Genomic DNA, 27,046 nt, shown 5'->3' on the forward strand with positions numbered 1-27,046 from the left:
AGTGGCCACTACCCTTGGCTCTTCAGACTGGCCAGTGGAGGTAGTGGCTTTACCCCTTACTTTAGGGTTGTCCGGTCCTTGAAGGCTATGCCAGGAGAAAGGTTTCTTCAGCTTCACTTTCGTGTCATAGTGCCTCCCATCTACCGCTTAGTCCTCGAGATACATAGTGATGAAGTTGGGGTAGGGGTAGGACCTTTCTTCTTTTCCGATTCCTCTGAAGATATGGTGGGACATAAGGTTCCCCATATTTATTGGATACCCCGCCATGATGGAAGCTATTAGGATCGCCCGCGAGAGTGGGATGTCACTATCATGATGGCTAGGATCAAGCCGACTGCATACAAATGTGCACCACCTTTTGGCTTCAAAGCTGGGGGTGCTTCTGGTGATTGGGACTCCAGCTGCGAGCCAGGGAGGTGTTGTCCTTGGGATGGCTATTACTTCCGCTAGCCAAGGCCGGGCTACTTCATCTAGGGTCATCTTCTCTAAATACTGTACAACTTCCATATCCTCAAAACTGGCATATTTGTTCAAGGTGTCGCCATCATACTGTATCTTCAAGTTCCGTACCTTTGTCACAGTGGTGCCCTTTTTGATGTGGGAAACATTTGTGTAGAACTCCTTGACAAGGTACTCATTGGTTCCCGGGATCTTGCTGGTGAAGTATTTCCACCCTTTTCTCTCCTCAAACTGCCTTTTGACATTTGGATTGTGAGGAAGGAAATCTCTGTCTATAAACTGTCGCTCAAGGATGAGCGATCTTTGGGGCCATCATTCCCGGAATTTGAGGTATGCTTTCTCGCTCATGAATCTATCCGCCCACACCTCGGGTTTCCTTGATCTAGCAAGACCACCCACATTAGTATCACCCCCTCTCCCGTCATCCGGGACCTCGTCATCCTCATCTACATTGATAGGAACAGCTGTTGAGGCTGGAGTTGCAGCAGGTAGGGAAGATGGTTCTAATGCCTCACTACCTCCCTCTGAGCCATCAGACGACCCAATAGAGGAGGTAGCTTCATCGATTAGGCGAAAGGGTTGTGATTGGGTCTCTTGTCGAGGTTGTGTAGATTCCCCCTCAGAAATCTCCCGGGATGGGAGATATTCACTTGTGTCTGATAAATCGATAGGAGGTCTAGTGAGGGTTTACTTTTTACTTATGATTCTTTGAGCTCCTAAGGGCAAAGCATGCTTTCCTTTGCCCCGACCTCGGAAGGATTCTGCCCTCCCTTTTGATTTGTCTGCTCTTCCACGAGATCGCACCATTTTCTGCAACACACAATTAGTGAAAGATAATTAGAATTGGAGTTCAATCATGCCTTAAAGCAGTACAGATGAAATGAACAACACGGCTTCTCAAAACAGGGCATCGCGGACAGCGAAAAAGTGGACGCGACCGCGGAATTCCCATCGCGGACCGCTAAAACGTGAACGCGGCCGCGAAGAGGTCAGGTTCAGACTACTGACTCTCTAATCTTGGACACACGTGGACTGCAAAAAATTAGACGCGGCCGCGAATGTCCAATCGCGGACCACGAAAAAATGGAAGCGATCGTGAAAGCAATTAACAGAATCTTTGAAGTTCACAAGCGCGAACCGCGAAAACTTGAATGCAGCCGCGAAGTACCAACTGCGGACCGCGTAAAAGTAACCACGACTGTGAACTCTTAGCAATCACTCAGTAACTAAAAGTTAGGGTAGCGCGGACCGCGAAAAAATGAATACGGCCGCCTACCCTATCGCGCGCCGTGTAAAATGGACCGCGGCCGCGAAATTCAAACACGATCGGTATTAAGAACACTGATAACTAGGGTTTTCACTAAGTGTGCAAAAATTAGTTCAATTAACCATGCAAAGTTACAAACCCCAGCCCCCATTAGGCATATAAACATTATCCACATGTATTTAAGTATCGATTAAGCATTAATTTAAGATCAATGGCATGCATCTAACCCTAACTAACAAAGAAAAATTAAAACAAAGAGAAAAAATAAAGGAAAAGATAAAATCACATCATGGAATTGAACATGCCATTTGTAAAATTGTAGTAGGAAATGAACTCTTAATGTGAATGAGATGAAAATTGAGAGCAGGATGAGATGAACAGTGCTTTTTTCGTGCGGTGAAATGTTAGGGTTCGAAAACTGTAAAATGTTTAAAGAACCCTTATTTATGCTAATCAACAGTGGAACCCACCGCCTTACCTGAGCGCAGATGACAAATTCTATCGCGGTCCGCACTATATTACCTTATGTAGACCAGTTTCAAGCACATGGGCACGGTCCGCAGAATATTTTCCGCGGCCGCAAAATTCAACGCGGTCCGCGAAAATTGGAACACGGGGTCTCTGAAGGACTTTTGACAGTTCAACTTCAGAGAGTTGGCATTTTGCTCATTTTAAGTACGTGTCCGCGGACAAAAATATGCTGCCGCGAAATGCTCACGTGGACCGTGAAATTTTGGGCGCGGTCCGTGAACTTCCAACACTTAGCCAATTTTTTCCTGTCAAAATACTGCACTTCACAACCAGTTCCTACGTACACTTCACAACCAGTTAATCCAAAACAATGCCTAATATAAGAAGAAAATCAAAAGAAAGAAAAACACATGGGTTGCCTCCCAAGAAGTGACTGATTTAACGTCGCGGCACGACGCATGTTACCATCATCATTTGAAATGGATCAAGTCCACTACGTGGCTATCATCAATCTTGCCAAAAGTAATGCTTCACTCGGTGCCCATTGACTCTATAGATTTCACCATTTTTGTTTTTCAAATCGAGAGCACCAAATGGAGTTACATGCACCACTTCAAAAGGGCCACTCCACTTTGACTTGAGCTTTCCCGGAAACATCCGTAACCGAGAGTTGAATAGAAGAACCAAGTCACCCTCCTTGAATTCTTTGTTCCGGATATATTTTTCATGTAAGTACTTCATCTTGTCCTTATACAAGGACGAGCATGAATAAGCAAAGAACCGGAACTCATCAAGTTCATTTAGTTGCTCTACCCGGAGATTGGCAGCTACATCCCATTCAAGGTTCAACTTCTTCAGTGCCCACATGACCTTGTGCTCTAATTCAACTGGAAGATGGCATGTTTTCCCAAATACCAACCGGTACGGAGACATACCAATTGGAGTTTTGTAAGTTGTACGATAGGCCCATAAAGCATCGTCAAGTTTCCTTGACCAATCAGTCCGGTTTGCATTGACAGTCTTGGATAATATGCTCTTGATCTACCTGTTGGAGACCTCAACTTGTCCACTAGCCTGTGGACGATAAGGGGTTGACACCTTATGATTGACATCATACTTAGAAAGTAAAGTGTCGAAGGCTTTGTTATAAAAAAAAGAACCCCCATCACTAATGATAGCCCTTGGGGTGCCGAACCTTGTGAAGATATTTTTCTTTAAGAAAGCCACCACACTCCGTGCCTCATTGTTGGGAAAAGCAACAACTTCAACCCATTTGGAAACATAATCAACAGAAACCAGAATATAAGTGTTCCCACATGAACTCACAAATGGCCCCATAAAGTCGATGCCCCACACATCGAAAATATCAATCTCAAGAGTAGTGGTGAGGGGCATTTCATTCTTCTTGGAAATTCCATCAGCTCTTTGACACTCATCACAATGCCTAACAAACTCGCTAGCATCTTTGTAAGATGTGGGCCAATAGAATCCACAGCTTAGGACCTTTGTAGAAGTTCTCACCCCACCATGGTGACCACCATAGGGCGAGGAATGGCAAGCTTCAAGAATACTCAATTGCTATTCTTCCGGAACATATCTCCGGATAACACCATCATTAAAAATTTTGAAAAGATATGGCTCGTCCCAATAATAATCCAAGCAGTCCCATTTGAGCTTCTTCCTTTGGTTTGAAGAGAGCTCATTCGGACAAGGCCGGTCACAAGAAAGTTAACCACATCGGTGAACCAAGGTATCCCAGTCACAGACACGGAGATGAGTTGTTCATCCGAAAATGAATCATTAATCTCGAGGCCATCAGGGCCGTCCCTCCTCTTCCAAGCGGGACAAATGGTCCGCCACTTAATTTTCACTGCCTTTTCGGTCTATGATTTCAAGGTCAAACTCTTGTAAAAGAAGAACCCATCTCATCAACCTAGCCTTAGAGTCCTTTTTACTCATCAAATAACGAAGTGCCGCGTGATCAGTGTGCACAATCACTTTGGTACCCATGAGGTAAGGGCGGAACTTTTCCATGGAAAAGACAATGGCTAATAGCTCTTTCTCGATCACCGTATAGTTGACTTGGGCATCGTTCATTGTCTTGCTTGCATAATAGACTGGATGACATATCTTGCTGATTCTTTGCCCCAATACCGCTCCTACCGCAACGTCGCTAGCATCTTACATGAGCTCACATGGTAAGCTCCAATTGGGTGCGGTAATGATGGGAGTGGTAGTCAACCTATACTTGAGCAGTTCAAAAGCTTTCATGCAATCATCATTGAACACAAACTTGGCATTTTTTTCCAATAACATGCCACTTTTGAGAAATCCTTGATGAACCTACGGTAAAACCCTACGTGATCAAGAAAGCTCCTCACTCCCTTGACGGAAGTCGGAGGAGGGAGTTTTTATATCACTTCAATTTTTGCTTTGTCCACTTCAATACCGTTCTTGGAGATCTTATGGCCGAGGACAATGCCCTCCTCGACCATAAAGTGGCACTTTTCCCAATTAAGCACTAAGTTGGTCTCTTCACATCGGGCCAACACTTTGTCAATATCATCCAAACATTCTTCAAAAAAATCCCCCACAACATTTAAATCATCCATGAACACATCGAGGGAGTCCTCCACCATATCCGTAAATATTTCCATCATACACCGCTGAAAGGTAGCCGGTGCATTGCATAAATCAAATGGCATCCGTGAGAATGCAAATGTGCCATACGGACAAGTGAAGGTGGTTTTCTCTTGGTCTTCAGGTGCAATGAGAATCTGATTATACCCGGAGTACCCATCCAAAAAGCAATAATAAGCACGCCCGACAAGTCTATCGAACATTTGGTCAAGAAATGACAATGGAAAATGGTCTTTGCGGGTCACTTTTTTCAGCTTTCTATAATCCATGCATACCCTCCAACCGGTGACAGTTCTTGTGGGGATCAATTCATTTCTATCATTTGTGATCACAGTCATGCCCCCTTCTTTGGTACACATTGTACCGGCGAAGTCCATAAACTATCAGAAATAGGGTACACAACCCCTGCATCTAGCCACTTGATGATCTCTTTCTTGACTACCTCTTGCATGGCCTCGTTCAACCTCCTTTTATGTTCCACGGAGGGTTTGGCATATTTCTCTAATATGATTTTGTGCATGTAGAAAGCGGGGCTTATACCCCGAATATCCGCCAATGTCCAACCTATTGCCTTCTTCCTTCTTTGAAGCACTGCAAGGGTGGAATCTACCTGCACGTTAGTTAAGCACGAAGAAAGAATAATAGGTAATGTGGAACAAAGGCCTAAGAACTCATACCTGAGGTGTGAAGGCAAGGGCTTCAACTCCAATATTGGTGGCTCCTCGATTGAGGGCTTTATTGGAGGAGTCTTCCTATTCTCAAGGTCCAAGGAAAGTTTACGGGGTCTATATATATAGGATCCCATTTCTTGCAAACCATTTGCACATTCTATCAAGCCTGCCTTCTCATCGTCGTCATGATTCAACAACACAACTTCCAGAGGGTCTTCCCCATTAATCATAGCACTCGTGTCATCAACAATCACCTACGTCACAAGATCCACAAAAGAGCATACTTCGTTGCTATTAGGCTGCCTTATTGACTTGCACACGTGGAACACAACTTTTTCATCGCCCACCCGGAAGGTGAGCTCCCCAGCTTCCACATCAACCAATGCCTTCCCTGTTTCTAGGAAAGGTCTCCCCAATATGATTGGCTCCTCATAGTCAACCTCACAGTCGAGTATCACAAAATATACGGGAAGTATGAACTTGTCGACCCGAACTAGGACATCATTAATTATCCCCAATGGCCTCTTCATTGTTCGGTCCGCCATTTGAAACCTCATGGAAGTAGGTCTTGTTTGCCCAATCCCCAATGTCTTGAACACAGAATATGGAATCAAATTAATGCTCGCTCCTAAATCGCACAAGGCTTTGGTGAAATTGGCACTACCGATAGTGCATGGAATTGTGAAGGCATCGGGATCTTCTAGCTTTGGAGCCATGGAATGAACAATGGCACTCACTTGATATGTCATTTTGATCGTCTCACAGTTCATTGACCTCTTCTTTGTTACCAAGTCCTTCATGAACTTGGCATATCCCGACATTTATTCTAGAGCTTCAACCAAATGTACATTTATGGACAAACTTTTTATCATATCAATGAATTTCTTGAATTGGTTATCGTTGTTTTGCTTTGCAAGCCTTTGACTAAATGGTGGAGGAGGCCTTGGCAAAGGATCCTTGGCTTTGGGCACTACCAGATTCGGTATGTCTATCACGTGTTCCCTAGACGGGTTCACATCATCTTGTATCTCCTCCACGTTTTCATCAATGTCTATCCTCACTTCATCGTTCACATTCTCATAATTTCTTGGCTCATCCTCTTCTTGCACAACCACATCATCATTCACGATCTTTCTTGGATTGGAGATACTAGCAACTCTACCTCTACCACTTTTTGTAGTCACCGTCATAGCATGGCCAGTATTGCTTCCACCTTTCGGGTTTACTACCGTATCACTTAGTAGTGCCCCCTTAGGGCGAGTATTCAAGGCTTGAGAAATTTGACCCATTTGGACTTCCAAGTTGCGGATAGGAGTGTTGTGGGAGGCTATTTGGGCATCAGAGTCGGCGTTTCTTTCTATCATTTGCTTGAACATACTTTCTATCCGTCCCATCTCATTATTGGAAGAACTTTGCCCTTGTGTCGGATATAGAGGTGGGTTGTTGGGTTGTTGACATATCGGGGGCTTTTGAGGGCCCGACCCCCGGTTCCCTTGATTATTGTTGTTCCAACCCCCTTGATTTCCATTGCCTCCCCAATTACTATTATTGTTGCCACCCCAATTGCCTTGGTTATTTTCTTGATTCTCCCAATTTTGAATGGTGTTCCCCTAATTGTTCGGATTGTTGTTGTTTCCACTATTTCAATTCCCTGGGACTTGGTTGCCCTAATTTTTATTGTTTCCCTGTGATCTTCACTGTTGTTGATTTGGAGAATTGCTCTGTTGACCTTGGTAATTGTTCACATATTGAACCTCTTTACTTTGATCGTCATAAGCGTCATCTTGGTCGTACCCACTACCAGTTTACTCAAATTGATCCTGATTGTGTTGAACTTGTTGACCTCTTTGTCTCCTCTTGTTAACCATTACATTCACTCCTTCTATGGCATTTACTTGCTTTGGCCCCTGAACCTGCTGAAGTTGTGCCTTGGCTAACTGATTCATGGTAGTTGTCAACTCTGCTATGGCTTGTCCGTGATCATGGAGTTCTTTGTGAAGGTGGATAACATTAGGGTCACCCTGAGGAACGTTGGCCCGACTTTTCCAAGCTGAAAAGGTGTCCGCCATCTCATCTAATATTTCACATGCTTCTGAATATGGCGTGTTCATGAAGTTAGCCCCTGCGAGCTGATTCACCATACACTGGTTAGTTGTGTTGATACCTCTATAAAAGGTTTGCTGAATCATTGCTTCAGTCATATCATTGTTGGGGCACTCTTTGACCATTGTCCGGTACCGTTCCTAAATCTCATGTAATAGTTCATTTGGCTCTTGTTTAAAAGCACGGATTTCATCTCTCAATGTTGCCATATGTCCCGGAGAAAAGAAATTCGCTATGAAATTCTTGGCCAACTCATCCCAAGTGGAGATGGAATGGTTGGGTAGCCTCTTAAGCCAATCTAAAGCCTTCCCTCTAAGTGAGAAAGGGAAAAGCCTTAACCTCAAAGCGTCCTTAGATACATTCGTCTGCTTGCTCCCCTAGCATGTGTCTACAAAACCTTTGAGTGCTTATATGCGTTCTGATGTGGAGCTCCAGTCAAGAAACCCCTTTGTTCCAATAGAGTAAGCATGACATTGATTATCTGAAAATTGCCCGCCCGAATCCGGGGCGAGACAATTGCACTTGCGTAGCCTTCATTGGGCAACACCCGGTGTGCTGCCCTTGGAGGTGCTGGGGGAGGGTTTGGAACGTTGTCATGAGGCGGGCGGCCTATTCTTTGTACTTGAGGTTCATGATGAACCTCATCCACTTCTTGTTCATCTACCCCCCCCCCCAATATGTCCGAGGACTTCGTTAAGAGCCATTTGGTACCTAAAAGCAATTGACACACAAAAATTAGAAAAATAGAAGGAAAGAAAAACAAAACACATAAATAGTTAGATATATAGCTAAGACCGTCTAACTCCCCGGCAACGACGCCAAAAATTGATCGGTGCCAAACCTACACCACTATTGAGTAGCGAGCATGGTCGATGCAGTTTTACCCAACAAGGACGGGATCGATTTCCACAAGGAGTTAATTGATTTGGAATTAGGTATTTATCTAAATCTAGATACGTGTGTTGTTCCTAATTGCACTTCCAAACATGATGGAGTTGATTCTACTTCTATTTCTATTTCTATTGTATGCTAAGATTAAAGCTAAGTACAATATTTTTTTATGTTGGTTTTCAAGTGTTTAAAAAGGACTAGGGTAGTGACTTTCGCCTAGGTAGATATCTAACGGGTAGTAAGAATCTAGGACAAGCTTGATTAATTTGGGATCGTAATATAGCCATCACACCCAAGTGCTCACTCTATACCTCTTGGTAGTTTGAGTGATTTTTCCCAATTTGACTTTCTCAAGTCCAAATGGATATTCATGCAATACAAGTGATATTAGCTCAAGTCGGGTATTACTATCTCTAGGTTTAACCCTTTTATTGGGGCTATCAATTTCTTGAGTTCATCCCAATTCCTTGTTAGCCTAGTTTTCCTAGACTTAGTCCCTCTTTCTCCAAAAGAGCTTAAGTCACAAAGGCATGAATCAGTGTTTACAATCACTAATTCTATAATTCTAGCATGAACTAGGCTAAATATCGCTAACCCATAAATAATCAAGCCCTAAAATTCAAGACCCATTAAATACCCACACTAGGGTTGGGTCACAACCCTAGATATGAGTCTAGCTACTCATAATAATAGCAGAAATCAAAGATAAAGATAAGATATAATCCATAATACTAAATTAAAAGATGATAATCTAATGTTATAAAGTAAATCTTATACAAAATTGCCCAAAAGGGAAAAACTAGTCGTCTCACTTACTCAGCAAAAACATAACATAACCTAAAATTGACAAAAGATCTATTTATACTAAGCTAAAATTTTCGGACAAAAATACCCCTGCGGAATTTTTGCGACCGCGTAATTCTGACCGCAACGGTCCGCATTTTTTCACATCTGGAACTGGGTTGAACCTTGTTTCGCGGACCACGTAATTTCTACCGCGTCCGCGTGAGACACTTCCGCGGCTGCGTAACTTTGACGCGGACCGCCCTTCCAATTTTTGCTTGAATTAAGCACTCTGAACCTTAGCAACTGCGGTTCGCGGAATTCCCATCGCGGCCGTGCTGGTACTTTCGCGGCCGCATCTTCTTGACGCGGTCCGCATTCATGTTTGTGCCCAAAGAAACCATCTCTTTGATTCTTCATATCGCGGACCGCGAAATAATGGCCGCGTCCGCGTTGATACTTTCGCGGCCGCACTTATTTGTCGCGTTCTGCGTTCCACACCTCTTGGCCCAGTTTTGGTTTTTGTTCAATTTTTTACTCCTTTATGAGTTGATTATGGCTCCTTTATCTCATTTTGAACAATCTCTGCGAGCAAGCATATTAAGTTAGTTTTCGGGAATACCTTCACACATTTTTGGCCTAAAACACAATTAAAAGAGAGCAATTAATAGGCTAAAATCCCTACTTATCGGCAGTCTCGGAGTAAAATCAGCCACGAAGTCAGCCAAGACTTGTGACTTGAATGCAGTCCTCGATTTATATTCTATGTCGAATTCACTCATTTCAACGGCCCATTTGGCCAATCTTTCCGAGAGCTCGGGTTTATGAAGGATGTTCCGCAAAGGGAAAGTACTCACCATAGCTATTGGGTGGGATTGAAAATAGGGCCTCAGCTTCCGAGCGGTGACTACGAGAGCTAAGGCCAACTTTTCCAAATGTGGGTAGCGAGTTTCTGCTCGTGTTAAAATTTTGCTAACGTAATAAATAGGAAACTACGTACCTTCTTCCTCACGGACTAAAATCGCACTTACAACAACTTCTGAAACTGCGAGATAGACTAGCAATGTTTCGCCTTCTTTTGGTTTCGAGAGCAATGAAGGGCTTGATAAGTACTTCTTCAGGTCCTCAAAGCTTGTTTGCACTCCGACGTCTATTCGAAATTGTTCTTCTTTTTGAGTAATGTAAAAAAGTGATGACATTTTTATGACGACCGAGAAATGAACCTGCTCAAAGCTGCTAACCTTCATGTGGGTCTTTGGACTTCCTTCACGTTTGATAACTGGTCCGGGATGTCATCTATGGCCTTGATTTTGTCGGGATTTACTTCAATTCCCCTTTGTGAGACCAGAAATCCTAGGAACTTATCAGAGCTGACCCCGAACGCGCACTTCTCGAGGTTAAGTTTCATGTTATGCTTCCTCAGGATATCGAATGTTCCTTGCAAATGCTTAAGGTGGTCACCTACATTTAAAGAATTAACAAGCATATCGTCAATATAAACTTCCATGGTCTTTCCTATTTGTTTCTCAAACATCTTATTTACGACCCGCTGATAAGTGGCTCCGGCGTTTTTCAACCTGAAGGGCATTACATTGTAACAATATGTACCAAAATTTGTTATAAAAAAAGTCTTTTCTTGATCTTCCGGGTTCATCTTAATTTGGTTGTACCCTGAATAAGCATCAAGGAAACTCATTAACTCGTGCCCGGTTGTGGCATCAATCATTTGATCAATATTTGGCAGTGGAAACGAATCTTTCGGGCACGCCTTATTAAGATCTTTATAGTCTACACACATACGAAATTTAATGTTCTTTTTAGGAACTACTACTTCATTCGCTAGCCAGTCTGGATATCTTACCTCTCTGACCGAACCAACTTTAAGCAAACAGGTTACCTCTTCTTTGACGAATTTATTCTCGGCCTCGGCAATAGGGCGCTTCTTCTGTCGTACCGGTGGTACATTGGGATCCAAACTCAGCTTGTGCACGACTATTTCCGTCGGGATACCTGTCATATCCTCGTGAGACCATGCAAAACAATCAGCGATAATTTTAAGGAATTCAATAAAACCAGACCTGAGCTCGCTGTGCAGTCCCGTTCCCAAGTGAAATTTTCTTTCTAAAAATTCTTCGAACAATGACACTTGCTCTAGTTCCTCTGTCGTGGATTTCGCTGCGTCCGTCTCTTCCGGAACTTGGAAATATCTGGGCACCTGATATTGTTGTGACGATTCTACATCTAGAATAACCTCTTCTAACTCGGGATTAGGCTTCGGTTCATGTAATTACTATGCCGTACGCTCCTTCACTTTGCAATTGGAAATTGAGATTACATTCATCTCCCTTGTTGTCGGTTGGTCACCTCTTATCTGCTTGATTTCTTCGGGCTTTGGAAACTTCAGTAATTGGTGATACGTCAAAGGTACGACTTTCATCTCGTGTAGCCATGGCCTTCCCAAGATGATGTTGTATCCCATATCACCATCCACTACTTCGAAGAGAGATGTTTTCATTACTCTTTCAGCATTCGTGAGCAGCAGGATCTCTTCCCAGGTCGTCACGCTCACAACGTTGAATCCAGTGGGGAGTTTTGTTGCCAGAATAATGCTTCCTGTGAGTTTAGCTTGTTCCAATACCCTCAATTGTATGATATTAGACGAACTTCCTGGATCCACTAGAACACGCTTAATTTTAAAATCTAACATATTTAAAGAAATTACCAGTGCATCATTGTGTGGTAACAGTAATCCGTCAGCGTCTTCCTCCATGAAAGTGATAGCGTCCTCCCGGAGTCTTTTGCTTTGAGTTATCAATACTTTAGTCTTCTTTTCCGCCGAAAAGGTGACCCCATTAATTTCGTTCCCCCCAAATATCATGTTGATCGTCTGGCGTGGGGCTTCTTCTCCTGCTTTCGATGATTCTGCGTTGTTGCGACCGTAATTATTCTTAGGTCGATCACTCAGAATTCTCGGAGATGACCATTCTTTAATAGCATTGCCATCTCCTCCCGAAGATATCGGCAGTCCTCTGTCTGATGACCGTTCATCCCGTGGTATTCACACCATAATTGGGATTCCTTTGGCTGGAATCGGACCTCATAGGTCTCGGAAATCGTGCTTCTTTAATGTTCCTCATGGCTGACACCAGTTCCACTACACTGACGTTGAATTTATATTTTGACAACCTAGGATAAGAAAGGTCTCGAGGCCCTGATAATTGTTTATCTTAAAGAAATCTATTGTTTCGACCACGATCAGTCTCTCCGTCACCAGTGAATTTGTTTGCTGCTCGAAAATTTCTGCCACGGCCTTCGATACGCTCGTAGGGCAAAAACTGACCCCTCGAAGTCCGTCTATCCGCGTCGTAGTCATCCCTTGATTTTTCTCTATTCTTCTCCCGTCCTTTGGATGAAAATGTAGAACCGACCTGGTCATCTTCGATTCTTTTCTTTGACTCGTACTGGTTGTGAACATCTACCCAGGTTGTTGCTTGAAACTCAAGCAGGCTTTCCTTCAGCTTTCGGGAAGCATCTGAACATCTTGGATTCAATCCTTTGGTGAATACTTCAGCTTCCCTTTCATATGGGACGGCCGGGAGCAACATTCTTTCTTTGTGGAATCGGGTGACAAACTCTCGTAACAATTCTGATTCTTCTTGTGCGATTTTGAATATGTCGGCCTTCCAGGCTTTCACCTTTCTGGCCCCGGCATGAGCTTTAATGAAAGAATTCGTAAGCATCTCAAAGGAATCTATAGAATGCTCGGGCAGTAATGAATACCACATTAGGGATCCCCTCGTGAGAGTTTCGCCGAATTTCTTTAGCAACACAGATTCAATTTCGTGAGGAGCTAGATCATTTCCTTCCACCGTCATTGTATAGGTGGTAATATGTTCCTGTGGGTCTGAAGTTCCATCATACTTTGGAACTTCAGGCATTTTTAAAATGCTTCGGGATCAGTACTGGTGCTTGGCTTGTACGGTAATTGAACGTACTTCTTCGAGTTCGGGCCCTTCAATACTGGTGGAGAGCCCGAAATTTGATCCATGCGGGCGTTTACTTCCCTCATGAACCGTAAAAGCTCATCTTTGAATGAATCGTTCTCATTATTCAGACTTGATCTGCTCTCCCCAGCCCCATCGGAGCAAACTTCACCCCTGGGAGTATTGTTATCGACTCTCTGTGATGTTTGGTCTGCGGGAACAACGGGATGAATCAGATCGCGCCTGTTTGCATTATTCAAAGCACTTGATAGCGCCTGCTTCAGTTCCGCCATAACTTGAGATGGCCTAGAATGATTGTCTGTTGCTCTTGCAGGATCCTCACAGCATCCGCTACTTGCTCCTCGTCATCATCATCGGGAGTTCTTTCCCGAACCTGTCGAGGGTACCGTCAGTCATGCACCGGCATGGCCTCATTCCCCTCATTGCGGGTGTCACTGATTGAGTCCTCAAAATGAGGTTGATCCCCTCGAATTTCGGGGTTGTGTGCATCGTTAACAATGTTATCTGCGATTGTTTTCTAAGAGGCAAGGATCAATTTAGTTGCACAGCTGTCTAGGTCCCACGATGGGCGCCAAACTGTTTGCCTTTAAAATGGTACAGTTGAATTTATATGTGTTTTCTAGACAAGTGAATTAATTTGATCCTGAAATAATATAATACTCGGAGAAATACACAATACTTAGCCTTAGAATATAAGTGAAATATCAAAGATAGTGATTCCGTGAGCACAGTTTCCAAATACCACAATGATGAGATAAAAAAGAGTGAAATTGTCCAAAGCGTTGTATAAAATATAGTATATGTTCTTGCGAGAGATTTCGTGTCCCTTACAATAGAAACTCAGCTCACTATTTATAGTTATACCTAGGGAAAAATGTCCTAGGATCATGCCCTCCTTTAATACCAATTATGAGGGTCATTGATGGAGATGTAACGTTGAGTATAAATATCAAATTTTATGTAACAGACCGTCACTCTTAATGTTGTAGAATATTTCTTAGTAAATTCTACCAGGCGCAGAGCATTTAATATACTTTTATGAACGTTATCCGTTCCGGTGACAAGCGTAGTAGCTGCGTTCGGTCCTTAACTATTCCATCCTGGATTCCACGTGTCCTCCTTTTAGTCAGTCACGTGTCATATCATATTTTACCCCATACCGTTCTGTCCAAAGAAAATTTACTTTTGGATGTAATTAATTATTTGATTAACGAGAAGAAAGTTTGCTCCAAAAAGACGAAACATGTTTACCAGCCATTTCGTTAGTTGTCCACTTACAACTCTTAAACCTCCTCACTATACAGTTCATCTTTAATTTCCAGACAAGTTTATCATCCGTTTTTATTGTAGATCACATGATAAAAATATGAATTTTATGGACCCTCTCACGTGCAAAGTTTACAATATTGCATAAATAACAATTTTATTCATTGATTAAAGCTTTACAATATATTTTCTTACATTGCATGCAATGTGAACTTGGTTCATTTTATTAGACTAAACATATACAAATATTATTTTACTAATATAAGGGTGATATTCAAAACTGTAACAACTATTAGGATATCAAACTGCTAAGTTACACGATCAAGGTTTGAGAGAGGGTGGTGAAAATAAGGGTGAGAAAGAGTGTATCTATCTCTGAGAACCAATTCAAATTTATGCCGGGATGATCGACTATTGAAGTCATTCACCTTATTAGGAGGCTGGTAGAGCAGTATAGGGATAGGAAGAGGGATTTGCACATGGTATCCATTGACCTAGAGAAGACATACGGCAAAGTCCCGAGGGAGGTGCTATGAAGATGTTTGGAGGTTAGAGGTGTGTCTGTTGCTTATACGAGGATGATTCAGGATATGTATAATGGTGCTAAGACCCGAGTTAGGATGGACGGAGGGGACTCGAAATATTTTCCAGTTGTGATGGGTTTGCATCAGGATCCGCTTTTAGCCCATTTTTATTTGCCTAAGCGATGGATGTTCTAACGGGGCACATTCAAGGGGAGGTGCCATGGTGCATGTTATTTGCGGATGAATATAGTACTGATTGACGAGACGCGAGCCAGTGTTAATGCGAGGCTGGAGGTCTGGAGACGAACCTTGGAGTCAAAAGGTTTCAAGTTGGGCAGGACTAAAATAGAGTACTTGGAGTGTAAGTTCAGCGGCGTGACTGAGGAAGAGGACATGGAAGTGAGGCTAGATTCACAAGTAATTCCCAAGAACGGGAGTTTAAAGTGCCTTTGGATCTATAATTTCTAGTAACTGTAAGATAGACGAGGGTGTCACACATCAAATTGGAGCGGGGTGGATGAAATGGAGGCTCGCTTCGGGGGTTTTGTGTGATAAGAAGGTACCACCAAGACACAAAGGCAAGTTTTATAGAGTAGTGGTTAGAACAACTATGTTGTATGGTGCGGAGTGTTGGCCGGTCAAGACGTCCATGTACAATAGATGAAAGTAGCATAAATGAGGATGCTGAGATGGATGTGTGGGCACACCAAGAGAGATAAGATTAGGAATGAAGTTATCCGAGATAAGGTAGGAGTGTCCCCAATGGAGGATAAGTTTCGGAAAGCTAGGCTGAGATGGTACGGGCATGTGAAGACAAGGAGTATAGATGTCCAGTGAGTAGGTGCGAAAGGTTGGCCATGATGGGGGCAAAGGAGAGGTAGAGGTACGACTAGAAAGTAGTGGGGAGAGGTAATTATGCATGAGATGTGCACCTTGAGCTTACTGATGACACAACCCTTGATAAGAGGGTGTGGAGGTTGGGAATTAAGGTAGAAGGTTAGTAGTTAGGCGGAAGTATCTCAATTCCATGTCAGTCGCATTAGTATTACTTTTTTATTTTCATACATTCATATTCGTAGGTTTCTTTTCCCTTCTATTGATCCTTTCGCTTCGATTATTCTATCACCCTGTCTCTCTATCACCTTATCTTTTTGATGTTACTACATGTTGTGTCTATTTCTTTTACTTTTATCTTGAGCCGGTCTATCGGAAACAGTCTCTCTACCTTCACAAGGTAGGGGTAAGGTTTGAGTTCACTCTATCCCCAGATCCTACTTTGTGGGATTACACTGGGTTGTTGTTGATATTTTGAATTGCCTGAATTATTTCATCTAGACGATTATTTCATTAAAGCATAGTTTATTTATTTTAACTCTAGTTCGTCCTCTTAATAATGAAAGTCCTCCAAATGTAGATCAATTAAGTGAATACAAAATTTGAGATAAAATTAAAAGGATATATCCCTCGTTCTCTCAAGTCTCTTGTTTCAGATTTTTTGTCCACATGTTCTATCGACATATAACAACAAAAGTTGGGACTGCATCATCCCAAGATAAGGCATATTGTCATTTTATAATATGGCCACTTAATAGTCAACTGTATGACTTAAAATAGAGAGTACGTATTTTGAAAGCACGGTAAATACTTATCTTGCATCGAATATTTAATAAATATATAATATATGTCTCTACAAATATGTTATTATTATTATTATTATTAAATTATAATAATTTATACTCATTCGCACCTTAATTATTACTCTCTTGGTCCCAATTTATGTGATATTTTTTTTTTATTCCGTCAAAAAAAAAATAACACATTTCTATATTTAGTAATAACTTAACTTTAATTTTTTCTTTTTATCCTTACTGAGATAATTTCTAGCTACACAAATTTTTATGATTTATTTTAGACAACAAGTTTTAATTTTTTTTTAAAAAAAATTTCGTGCCTATTAAATATGTTCATAAAATGGTAAGGAGTATTTAACTACAATAAATTAATAGAATTAGTATGAGTATTATGCCACAAAATTTTAAACATGTTATGGATGTAGGGACCATGAAGATTCTGAATCAAGGTTTGTAAAATCTACCACATGCTATGCTATACTAGATTGTGTCCACTTCCTTCAGCACTCGAATCACAGCCAAATCAGAGAGTAGTTGGCTTATTTCTGAGATTTAAAAAAGGGAAAAATGGCTAGTTGGTATTTTATTTATTCCTATATTATGGGACCATTTGAATTACACCAGAAATAGAGAAATAGCCTTTGTTAATTATATATAACCGCAGTTGTGGGTCTTTCTTACCAATTCTTTCTCATTTGGCCTTTCAATAATCAAATATTTTACTAGTATCAGAGAGGTAAACTATGCTAAATCCGTTTGTAACATTTTCTAGCGTTGATGTCATTACTTTGCTAAATCCGTTCGGAACATTTTCTAGCGTTGATGTCATTGAAAGTTCGATTTATTGAAGACAAATTCATTAAGTTTACCTCTAGCTACTTTTGAACTTAAATTTTTAATTACAACAAAAAAAATACTATATAAAAGTAAAAGATGAAATTATACGTATCATTTTCTCACTTTTTCATTGTTAAATATCACGTGAAAATAAAAAGACAAGTCGAAGAGAGTCATAAATTGGCGAGTGGATTGTTATGTCATATTCATGAAGCATAAAAATGGACTTATGGGGACAGCCAACAGCTATGGTGGGCTGATCAATAGCTCTCAGTCTCTCACTCAGATTTTTCTCACCATTACCCTTTCCTTAACAGCTACTGGTAACCTATTTATTGTGCAATAACTTATAAATTACACAGGAGAGGTAAACTGTACTAAGCGAGTCCGGTACGATAAATTCTGACTCAAAAAAATGCTGGGGGAATCAATTTCAAGTCTTCCACGTAAAAAACTACTCACCCAACCAACTCAGTCAATCCTTGCGGACATCAGAGGTAGGCTTTGCTAAACCCGTTCGGAACATTTTCTAGCTTTGATGACATTGGACGTTCAAATTTATTTAAGATAAATTCATTTTCTTAGCTACTTTTAAAATTATATTTAATTACAACAAAAAAGATATATAAAAGTGATAAATGAAATTGAATTTATCATTTTCTTACTCTTTACTCGTTTGGTACGAGGGATAAGGGAAAACTAATCTTGGTATTAAATTTGAGATAAATTTATTCCACGTTTGGTTGGAATAAAATTATTGTATAATTAATCACGGGATTAGTTATCCCAGAATTATAGTGTTTCTTTTATTCTATGAAAGAATAAGATTACTAATTTTGGGATAATTAATCATAGGATAACTTAGTGAACGACCTAAATTGTTAAATATCACGTGAAAATAAAAAGAAAAGTGAAAGAGAGTCGGCAAGTGGATTCTTGTGTCAAATCAAATATGACATGATTCATGAAGCATAGAAATGTACTTTTGTGGACAACCAACAACTATGATAGGTTGATCAATGGCTCTCTCATTTTTTTGTTTACGTTTGCCTTATCCATTATTTAACATTAGATGCCTGAATATTAAAAGCTAATTTTTACTTAAGTGGAACTAAAATAAAAATATTGTTAATGAAGGTGCCTCTAAGAAATACAAACTATAACATTCATTAACTGAGATAAAAGATTAATTGTATAAGCATTTCTCCTCCGTTATCTATTATTCCTATATTCTTTTCATATCAAAATGATTAAATTTTGCCTCTTCAAGAATTGAAGAAAGTGATACTTAACTATATCTTTTATATTTTAATAAATATTTGAATTTTAATCCAAAGATTTAGGATGGAATTAACTCTCTGATATTAATCATCTACGTAAAATAACATTTTGATGGCAATAAGGATAGTTTCTTTTGGGGTGGGGTATATTTTTATAATAATATATTACTCCTTTCGTCCTAATTTAGATGACGACATTTGATTAGACATAGAGTTTAAGAAGTAAAAAAACCTTTAAAATTTAAGTTTAAAATTAGTCATAAATTTTTTGTACTCAAGGGTGTGACCTAGTGGTTAATAAAGTGGGTAAGAATCGTGAGGTTTCAAGTTCAAGTGGAGTCAAAAAAATACTATGATTTCTTCTCATTTATTCAAACCTAGATGGATAGAGTTATCTAGTATCTGTTGCTGGTGGAAAGTGACACGTATCCCGTGGAATTAGTTGAAGTAGGCGAAAGCTGACCTGGACACCATGATTATAAAAAAGAAAGGTCATAAATATTTTTGTGACTACATATCATCTTATTAAGAGTAAAATAAAAATTTAAAAATAAAATTATTTTTAAATAAAAAAAAGTGTATTTTTTACATAGACTAAAAAGGAGTATGACAGGTAAATTGGATAGAAAAATAATTAATAATTTAATAAAAAATAAAACTAACTTGTCACCGTATATAACTTAAAATGAGATTACTAAAATATTGACCAAACTAAAAAGTAAACACAATTAATGTACTGCTACTAGTATAAGATTTTGTACGTATTAATTAAACTCGTGTTTCCTTTCCTTTTCTGTCCTATATCTCTGCACCTCATAATACTTCCCTAAGTTCTGTTCTTCTTGCTCACCCACACGTCTTCCTCTGTCTCACTTTCTCTTTTCGCCAAAAATAAATTTATCAATACCCATATTTCAGATTTATTCATTGATGTAAGTTTAATAGTTCTTCTATTAATTTGATCTTCAATGGAGCAGACTTTTTCATATTCTTTTTATCCCCCCTTAATTCTTGAAAATCAGAATAATTTCCTCTGTTTTTTTCACACCCTTTATTTAGCTCAAGTGACAGATAACTGAGATCAGAATTGTCTGATATGAGATAAATTCATGCAAATTTGTTTGATTAATATTTTAACTATACAGGTTTTAATGCACAGCTACACTGGATATCAACTGAAAGCCTGAACAATTTATAGTGATTTGCAGATTTTGGTTTTCTGTTTGCTCTAAGGTATGCTTTTGAATTGTTTAGACTGTAATACATTAAGTTAAAAGGGTTGTCTAGTCTTGATTTTTTTTTTCTAATGGAGTTTTCAGTATTTAATTCTACTATGTCATTTGTTAATAAGAAATCTATTTGGTAATAGCTATGTAACAGATAATTTATGTTATTTGAAAATTTACTGTTTTTTGATCAAGAATATTTTACATGAAAAAAGTTAATTTTTGATCAATAACTTAATAGAATTCTTGAAATGATGAAGTGGAAACCTCGGATCTAGATTTTTCTTGCTCATAATTTTTTTAATTTCTTTTTTGCAATTTCTAGTTGTTTTTCTTGTTTTTTCGTGGTGGGGAAGTGGTTGCTTAATTGTTAAAATAGTTTAATGAGAAAGCCTGCCATATTGAATGTTGAAATGGATGGTTAGTCAAAGATAGCATGAATTTGGTTCTTAATAAATAGGCCAAATACCCCTTAAAATTGTACTCGCTTTTCGCTTAAACACCTTATTTTAAGTTCGTTTTGTTTGAACACTCCAACCATATCTTAAATGTGTCATTTAAGCACAATTTGATGATGTGACATAGCGTGTATTACACTTTTTTTTTTACTAAATTTTATTGCCGGAATTAATGAAGATCGCCGGAAAAGTCAGAACTCCGGCCAGGTCCAAAGAGGCGACAAGCAACAGTAATATGTTATCAAGGTTTTAACATTTACCCACCAACCGCGAAATCAGTAATAGACAGAACATAAAAGAATCTCCGATACCACAACGATGGAACACCAGAAATGGTGATAAATGTCGCCGATTTTAATGGTAGCCGCCGAAATATTAATGTCCGGTCACTTCTTTCAGTTCTGCTCTTTTATCAGTTAAAACAACGACGAAACAGTATAATAGAGATGAAGGAGGAAAGGAAATGAGCAATGGCCGGTGGTTGTTAGAATCGCCGGATTCCTTTTTGTTTCTTCCCTTTTTTCTTAACTCAGATTTTTTCTTCTCCAGTTAGCTAAAAGAAGGGATTTTTAACCCAAAAAGAAAGAAAAAAAATTGACAAAAATTTCTCCCTTCCCCAGAGAAAATTCAAAAACGGTACCTGTGTTTTTTCCTTGTGGCAGACGAAGACGGAAGGAAGGGGAGGGGGGGATGGATTAGGGTAGCGTAGGGTTCTTGTTAAAAAGCTTTTTTTTTTTTTTTAAATTTGTCCAAGTTAAATCCACATGTCCCTTTTTATTCGTCACTTTGCGAGTGAATTACACGCGTCTTATATGGTTGGCTACTTATGAATTTTGTGTTTAAACGACACATTTGAGATATGGTTGGAGTGTTCAAATGAAACAGACTTAAAATAAGGTTTTTAAGTGAAAAGTGAGGACAACTTTAAGGGACTGTCGATGTATTTGGCCTAATAAATAAGAGCTACATATCTTCAGAACAAGACTTATGCATTTGGAAAGAAAGAGTAGTTTATAGGACTTGTTTGATAATCTCTTTCTTCTTCTATTTTGCTTCTTGGTCTAAAGGTACTTGTGAATGTTGCCCTATTTTGGGTTCTGAAAAAGGCATGGAATAGACTTCTGACTTCGAAGGCAAGAAAAGTCGATTAAAGCAGAAGGGAAACTTGGTATAAAGCTTTTACCCAATATGTTCAAAGGTTCTTAGTGTTGGTGATTTTGAGCTTTTATTCTTTTATTTGTTTCCATTCCCCTTTATTTGATTAAAATGCCAATTAGATGAATGTCGATTTCTTTTCTTTTTTGTCTTTTTTACTTTGGCATGGTGGGTGCGGAGGTCTACGACATGAGCCTTGATAGGAGAGTGTAGAGGTTGGGGATAAGAGTAGAAGGTTAGTAGGTAGTCGAGCGTTTTACTTTTTCTTTTAGTGTTAGTATGGTATCTTTTTATTCCTATATTGTTGTCACTACCTACTGATTGATTGGTATGCTTTGCTTCGGTTTTCTTAATATCTTGTTGTTGCTATTGTTTGCTGCCACAACTTCTTTTCATCTTTTCTTTAAGCGAGGGTCTAACGTGAACAACCTCTCTGCCCTTCCTGGGTAGGGGTAAGGTCTGCGTACACCCTATCCTCCCCTGACCCGACTTGTAGGAATTCACTAGGTTTGTTGTTGTTGTTACTTTGGCATGGTGGGTACTAATCAGCAGCATAGAAATGTTGGTTTGGGTTGTATTTTTTGAACTACATTTGCTATATTATAATGGATATCGAGTTTATTAGATATTCCAAAGTAAAGCTTAAAAGTTGTGTAACTTGCATTTTTTCCATTAAATAGGAATCCTGACATTTCTTTCCTTGACTAATTATTTGGACTAGTAATTGATGGCATCGCCAGACGTGCGTACCCCTTGTCTATCATCAGCTGTTGAATATTTTGGTGGATCCTTCAAGATACGCATAGAAGAAGAAGAGACAGTAGAGAGCGTAGAATTCTTTGAAGATCCAAGTTCTCCAGCTTGTAATCTACCTAATATTCCAAATCCCCCTCCGGCTCCTGGTAAAACCAGTTCAAAAGCCACTAATCGTCGACAGCTTTCAAATTCTGATTGTGACCCGAAAGAAATAAAAGATACATGGGACAAGCTCTTCAAAGAAGGATATGGAGCAGATGTACATATAATTACCGAAGACGGATCATTTATTCCGGCTCATTATGCCCTTCTGGTCAGTATGTTTAGTTGAATTTGTCTAGCAGGTTTTGTTTGTTAACAATGCCCGCTATTTATTATACTTTTTTCCTTATGATTTTCATAGAGTGTTGCATCTCCAGTGTTGGGGAATTTTCTGCAGCAATCCAAAGTAAGGTATGGTATTAGATGCATAAAAACCCTTGGGGTACCTCGTGATGCGGTCTCTGCATTCATCCGTTTCCTCTACTCAGCCTGGTACGCAGGACGTTTCACCTCCTAGTTATTTGAATCTTTAGTGAGTTTAATATTGCTAATAAAAATGCTTATCCAACATTAGCATATTTTCATGATAAGTATGGTACAAATGATTTTAACTTTCTTTAACAAAATAATCGTGTCAAAGGATAATGTTTACATATCATCACAAATCTATGAAGATCCTCAACATCAAACTTATTTTCCTAGTACTTCTGTCTACACATAAAGTTAAGGAAGAATAATCTTTTACCTTTGTGGCTTTGCAATTTTCGTTTCAAGTTTTCACTCAAATTTCTGTTGGCAGCTATTCATTAATTGAAATTTATGTCACCTTTTTAACCTCATGCAGTTACGAAGAAGGAGATATGAAGAAGTTTGTTTTGCATCTGTTGGTCTTATCACATGCCTACTCAGTACCTTCACTTAAAAGAGTTTGCATAAACCATTTGGAACAGGGTTGGTTGAACTTAGAAAACGTGATAGATGTGCTTCAGTTAGCGAGAAACTGTGATGCACCACGGCTTACCCTCTTTTGCATTCGTATGATTGTGAGGAACTTCAAGAACATATCATCCACTGAGGGTTGGAAAGTAATGAGACAAGCTAATCCCGTACTTGAACAGGAGCTTTTAGAATTCGTTGTTGAAGCAGATTCGGTAAGATGGTCACTGCTCTTTGTCTAGAGAATATTGCTTTCTCCTTTATACTTTGAACACCCAGTGACTTGTCGCAGATCCACTGAGATGCCTTGTCATTTGGAGTAGATTGATTGGATCAAGACCAAAGAGTATGTGGAAAACAATGTCTGCTTGACTTTGTTTCATCTTTTCAATGGGAACTTTCTCTTGCTATAAAGCATGCCATTGATCTTGTCATTGCTTCACTAGATATGACAATAATTATCCATCTCTAAATGTAGTACTTACACAAGCCAACCAAAATAGCTGTCCTCTTTTTGTCGCACCTCTTTCTCTGAAAGATATTGTCGCACCCCTTGTTTGTGCATCCAGTTTTATATTGAAATTTACAGCTACAATGAAGCACTGTGTTCGTCAACTTATGGATTCAATCTTTTTCTTATCCAGATTTTGGTATAGCCAAAAGATTCCACATGGCCATTAATTCTGAAAACACCCGCGTTGAAGATACATATAGTAATAAACATGAACCACATTTTTTATTTATCTTGATCATTTCCTCTTGTTCCACCATTATTTTTTCGATTGGGTGGGCAAACAAATTCTGTTTCTTAATTCATATGCCTGGTTTTTAAGTGGTATGCATGAGAAAGTTTATTTGCGTCATGCATACAATTGCTAAGCAATTAGTGCTTGAGAAATAATCTAGTAAACATTGAATATCTTTTGGTATGATAATCTTATTGTTTTTTTTTCCAGAGAAAACAAGATAGACTGAAGAAAATCGAAGAGAAAAAGGTGTATTTACAACTGCATGAAGCTATGGAAGCTCTGGTTCACATTTGCAGAGACGGGTGTCGAACAATTGGACCTCGTGACAAGGTGCTTAAAGCAAGCCAGGCGGCATGTAGTTTTCCAGCATGCAAGGGGCTGGAGACTCTGGTCCGTCATTTCTCAAGTTGCAAAATTAGAGTTCCTGGTGGATGTGTCCATTGCAAGCGAATTTGGCAGCTTCTTGAGCTTCATTCACGCAGTTGTGATGAACCTGACTGTTGCAAAGTTCCTCTTTGTAGGTAAGTAAAATAATTTTTCTGGTGATATTCTGTTAGCAGAACAACACTTATACGGATTTTTATTCAAGAAAGAGTTATAAAGCATATAGAGAGGTTTGTGAAATAGTAGATGACAACATGTTAGCTGTTGAGATAAACTGCTAGAACTGTTTTTTTAAGGTTCGATGCCTTAGTTTGACTTATAAGCAGAATGACATTTGAAACTGTTGTTCTGTTGTTACTCAGCACGCAAACAAATGTTTCTTTGCATTAAGGACTATCTCATTGTTTATTTGAAGCATCTTGTTATACAACTAAAACTCTACCTCTAAAGCATCTAGATGAAGTCGGGCGATGAAAAGTTGAAAAGACATCCGTCGTTAAATGTGTAACCCTACTCAGATTGGCTGTCTCTTGAGGAGGATTATAAGTTAGTACTCATTCACAGCACCATATTTGGTTTAATATGGACAAATGACCGATATGAGGTACATGGTATGCATATATTTAGCTGTTGAACATTTCTGGTAAACTTTTTGAACCCTTTAGGGATCATCACAAAATTAGAAAAGGAGGCACATTTCTTGCAGTAGTATTGATTCTCAGTTTGAGAACAAAAATACCAATTAAAGGGTGATCCCTACTTTCTATCGTTTGTATCGTTCACTTCAATATTTGGACAGATGACAGCATAACAAATGTCATTTTATTGCTTTAGGCACTTCAAGGTGAAAATGCTGCAACAGACGAAGAAAGATGCGGCAAAATGGAAGGTGTTAGTAAGCAAAGTGAACGCAGCAAAGAATGCAGTGAGCCTATTCTCATCTCGGCGGGCAGTTTTTTAATGACCTTCAGAATAGTAAATATGATCATGCTTATAACAACATATGGCCAATATTTTAGCTGGCCATACAAGCTGTGTAAATTACAGCTACTCACATAAGAAATGTCATGTAAAAGTTGCGATTTCTGATTAATTTATGGCCGAAATTTTATGGTCAGGTGTCCTCTTCTTGGGTAAGCCAATTGGCACACAGAGTTCAAATCCATAGCACCTCCTCTTTTTCCTTTTTTTGGTTTTTTATGGGCAGAGTTTCGCTGTCTATCATATTTTGAATGAACAAGAAAGAGTATTATACAAACTTTTGAGTATGGTACAACTGTCCATTTGTGTATTTTTAGCATTAGTTAGTCAGCTAGGCTGGTGAAGTGACATTGGATGATTAAACTTTTATTTGATCCGTTCTATGGGATAGGATTGTATTTTTAAACTTTATTTTGTCATATGGTGCAACTGAGATAGGATTAGCTCGCGCCCACTTAGAGCAGATGGAGATTCTCGGACATGAAAAAGGGCACTCGGCATCTACTAAACAAGACCAAGAACAAAGTCATATCATGCCCTCGGGAGAAAGTAGTGATGACTGCCATGAATGTTGTCCTCGAGGACGTGTGCAAGAAGGTCTTTATCGATTCCAAATTTAAGTAGGTAGAATAAAATCATCCTATTCCACCCTTGTTATCTATGATAGATAAGTAAAAGATAACCGCATCAGAAGAAATTGCACTAGCGCCGCATATAGAAGTCTTTGTGACAATCTCTAAAATCAAGAATTAGAAGAATATCCTTCAAATATTAATTGACCATTTTGCCCTTCATTTTGCTCCCTTTTCCCTTTTTCCGTTAATTTTCTTCCTTTAAGAAAGAATGACTAACGAATTCTTTCAATTAATTTGGAAATAGAAGAGATTCCATCACTTTATTAAGGAATTTGAGGAGCTTCTCCATTACATAATTATGGAATTTAAAGAGATTCTGTGCCATTAAATATTGAACATACCTATTGTTTACCTTTAAAAATGGATAACAATTGAATTTATACGCGGATTTAAGGATATGTGGACTAATTTAATACAAGTAATCAATAACGTTAAATAAGTGAGTTAAAAATAGAATAAATAATCAAACCAATTATGATGTTAGGTCCGAGCTCGGATCTGAGCTTAATGATTGTTCTACCCTCGGTTCGGAGCCAAATACTTATGAAGAACTATGAGCAAAAATAAGAACTTTGAATAACTTTAGAAGCAGAGAAAACAAATGTATATTGCCTTGATACACGTGTTACAGTGTGTCTATTGAACAATAAACTTTCTATTTATATAATAGGGGAGTTTTACCCTAAGTACAATTCTAAAAAAGGTAAAAATCTTTTTTTTGTTAATCACTGATCCGCTGTCGATACGGGCCGAGATTCACGTCGTGATATCCGGTTCAGCGCGGATATCACAGCCCTTCGTTAGTCGTGTACAACCATTTGGTTATGCCTTCCGAGGTCTTGGAACCCAAACCATATTCGGGGGGTTGTCTCGCTGGCCCCAGTGGTAAGCGCTTCG

At 39.3% G+C, this 27,046-nt stretch overlaps 2 protein-coding genes across 5 annotated transcripts; one reads left to right on the plus strand and one right to left on the minus strand.

The window, feature by feature from the left end:
- Positions 1-11,575: 11,575 nt before the first annotated feature.
- Positions 11,576-12,163, minus strand: LOC138902449 (uncharacterized). The gene has a single exon (XM_070190318.1). The coding sequence runs from the start codon at positions 12,161-12,163 to the stop codon at positions 11,576-11,578; it is 588 nt and encodes a 195-aa protein (XP_070046419.1).
- Positions 12,164-19,604: 7,441 nt separating this feature from the next.
- Positions 19,605-25,650, plus strand: LOC104087853 (BTB/POZ and TAZ domain-containing protein 3). 4 transcript variants are annotated; one of them, XM_009592417.4, is made up of 9 exons: positions 19,605-19,759; positions 19,973-20,060; positions 21,579-21,679; positions 21,847-21,901; positions 22,388-22,735; positions 22,826-22,956; positions 23,309-23,615; positions 24,357-24,670; positions 25,368-25,650. In XM_009592417.4, the coding sequence occupies exons 5-9, from the start codon at positions 22,394-22,396 to the stop codon at positions 25,492-25,494; spliced, it is 1,221 nt and encodes a 406-aa protein (XP_009590712.1). In that variant the 5' UTR covers positions 19,605-19,759; positions 19,973-20,060; positions 21,579-21,679; positions 21,847-21,901; positions 22,388-22,393; the 3' UTR covers positions 25,495-25,650. The 4 variants fall into 4 exon arrangements, with proteins under 4 accessions (XP_009590712.1, XP_009590713.1, XP_009590711.1 ...); XM_009592418.4 differs by lacking the exon at positions 21,847-21,901; XM_009592416.4 differs by lacking the exons at positions 21,579-21,679; positions 21,847-21,901.
- The last annotated feature ends 1,396 nt before the right edge of the window (positions 25,651-27,046 follow it).

Source organism: Nicotiana tomentosiformis, chromosome 12 (genome assembly GCF_000390325.3).
Source record: "Nicotiana tomentosiformis chromosome 12, ASM39032v3, whole genome shotgun sequence".
Lineage (NCBI taxonomy): Eukaryota > Viridiplantae > Streptophyta > Magnoliopsida > Solanales > Solanaceae > Nicotiana > Nicotiana tomentosiformis.

Bases quoted from the DNA above. Each gene is read 5' to 3' on its own strand.
- LOC138902449 (XM_070190318.1), bottom strand. From the start codon at position 12,163: ATGATATTTGGGGGGAACGAAATTAATGGGGTCACCTTTTCGGCGGAA.
- LOC104087853 (XM_009592417.4), top strand. From the start codon at position 22,394: ATGGCATCGCCAGACGTGCGTACCCCTTGTCTATCATCAGCTGTTGAA. The intron at 22,957-23,308 runs GTACGCAGGACG...AACCTCATGCAG, and splicing joins CGTTTCCTCTACTCAGCCTG to TTACGAAGAAGGAGATATGA. The intron at 23,616-24,356 runs GTAAGATGGTCA...TTTTTTTTCCAG, and splicing joins TCGTTGTTGAAGCAGATTCG to AGAAAACAAGATAGACTGAA.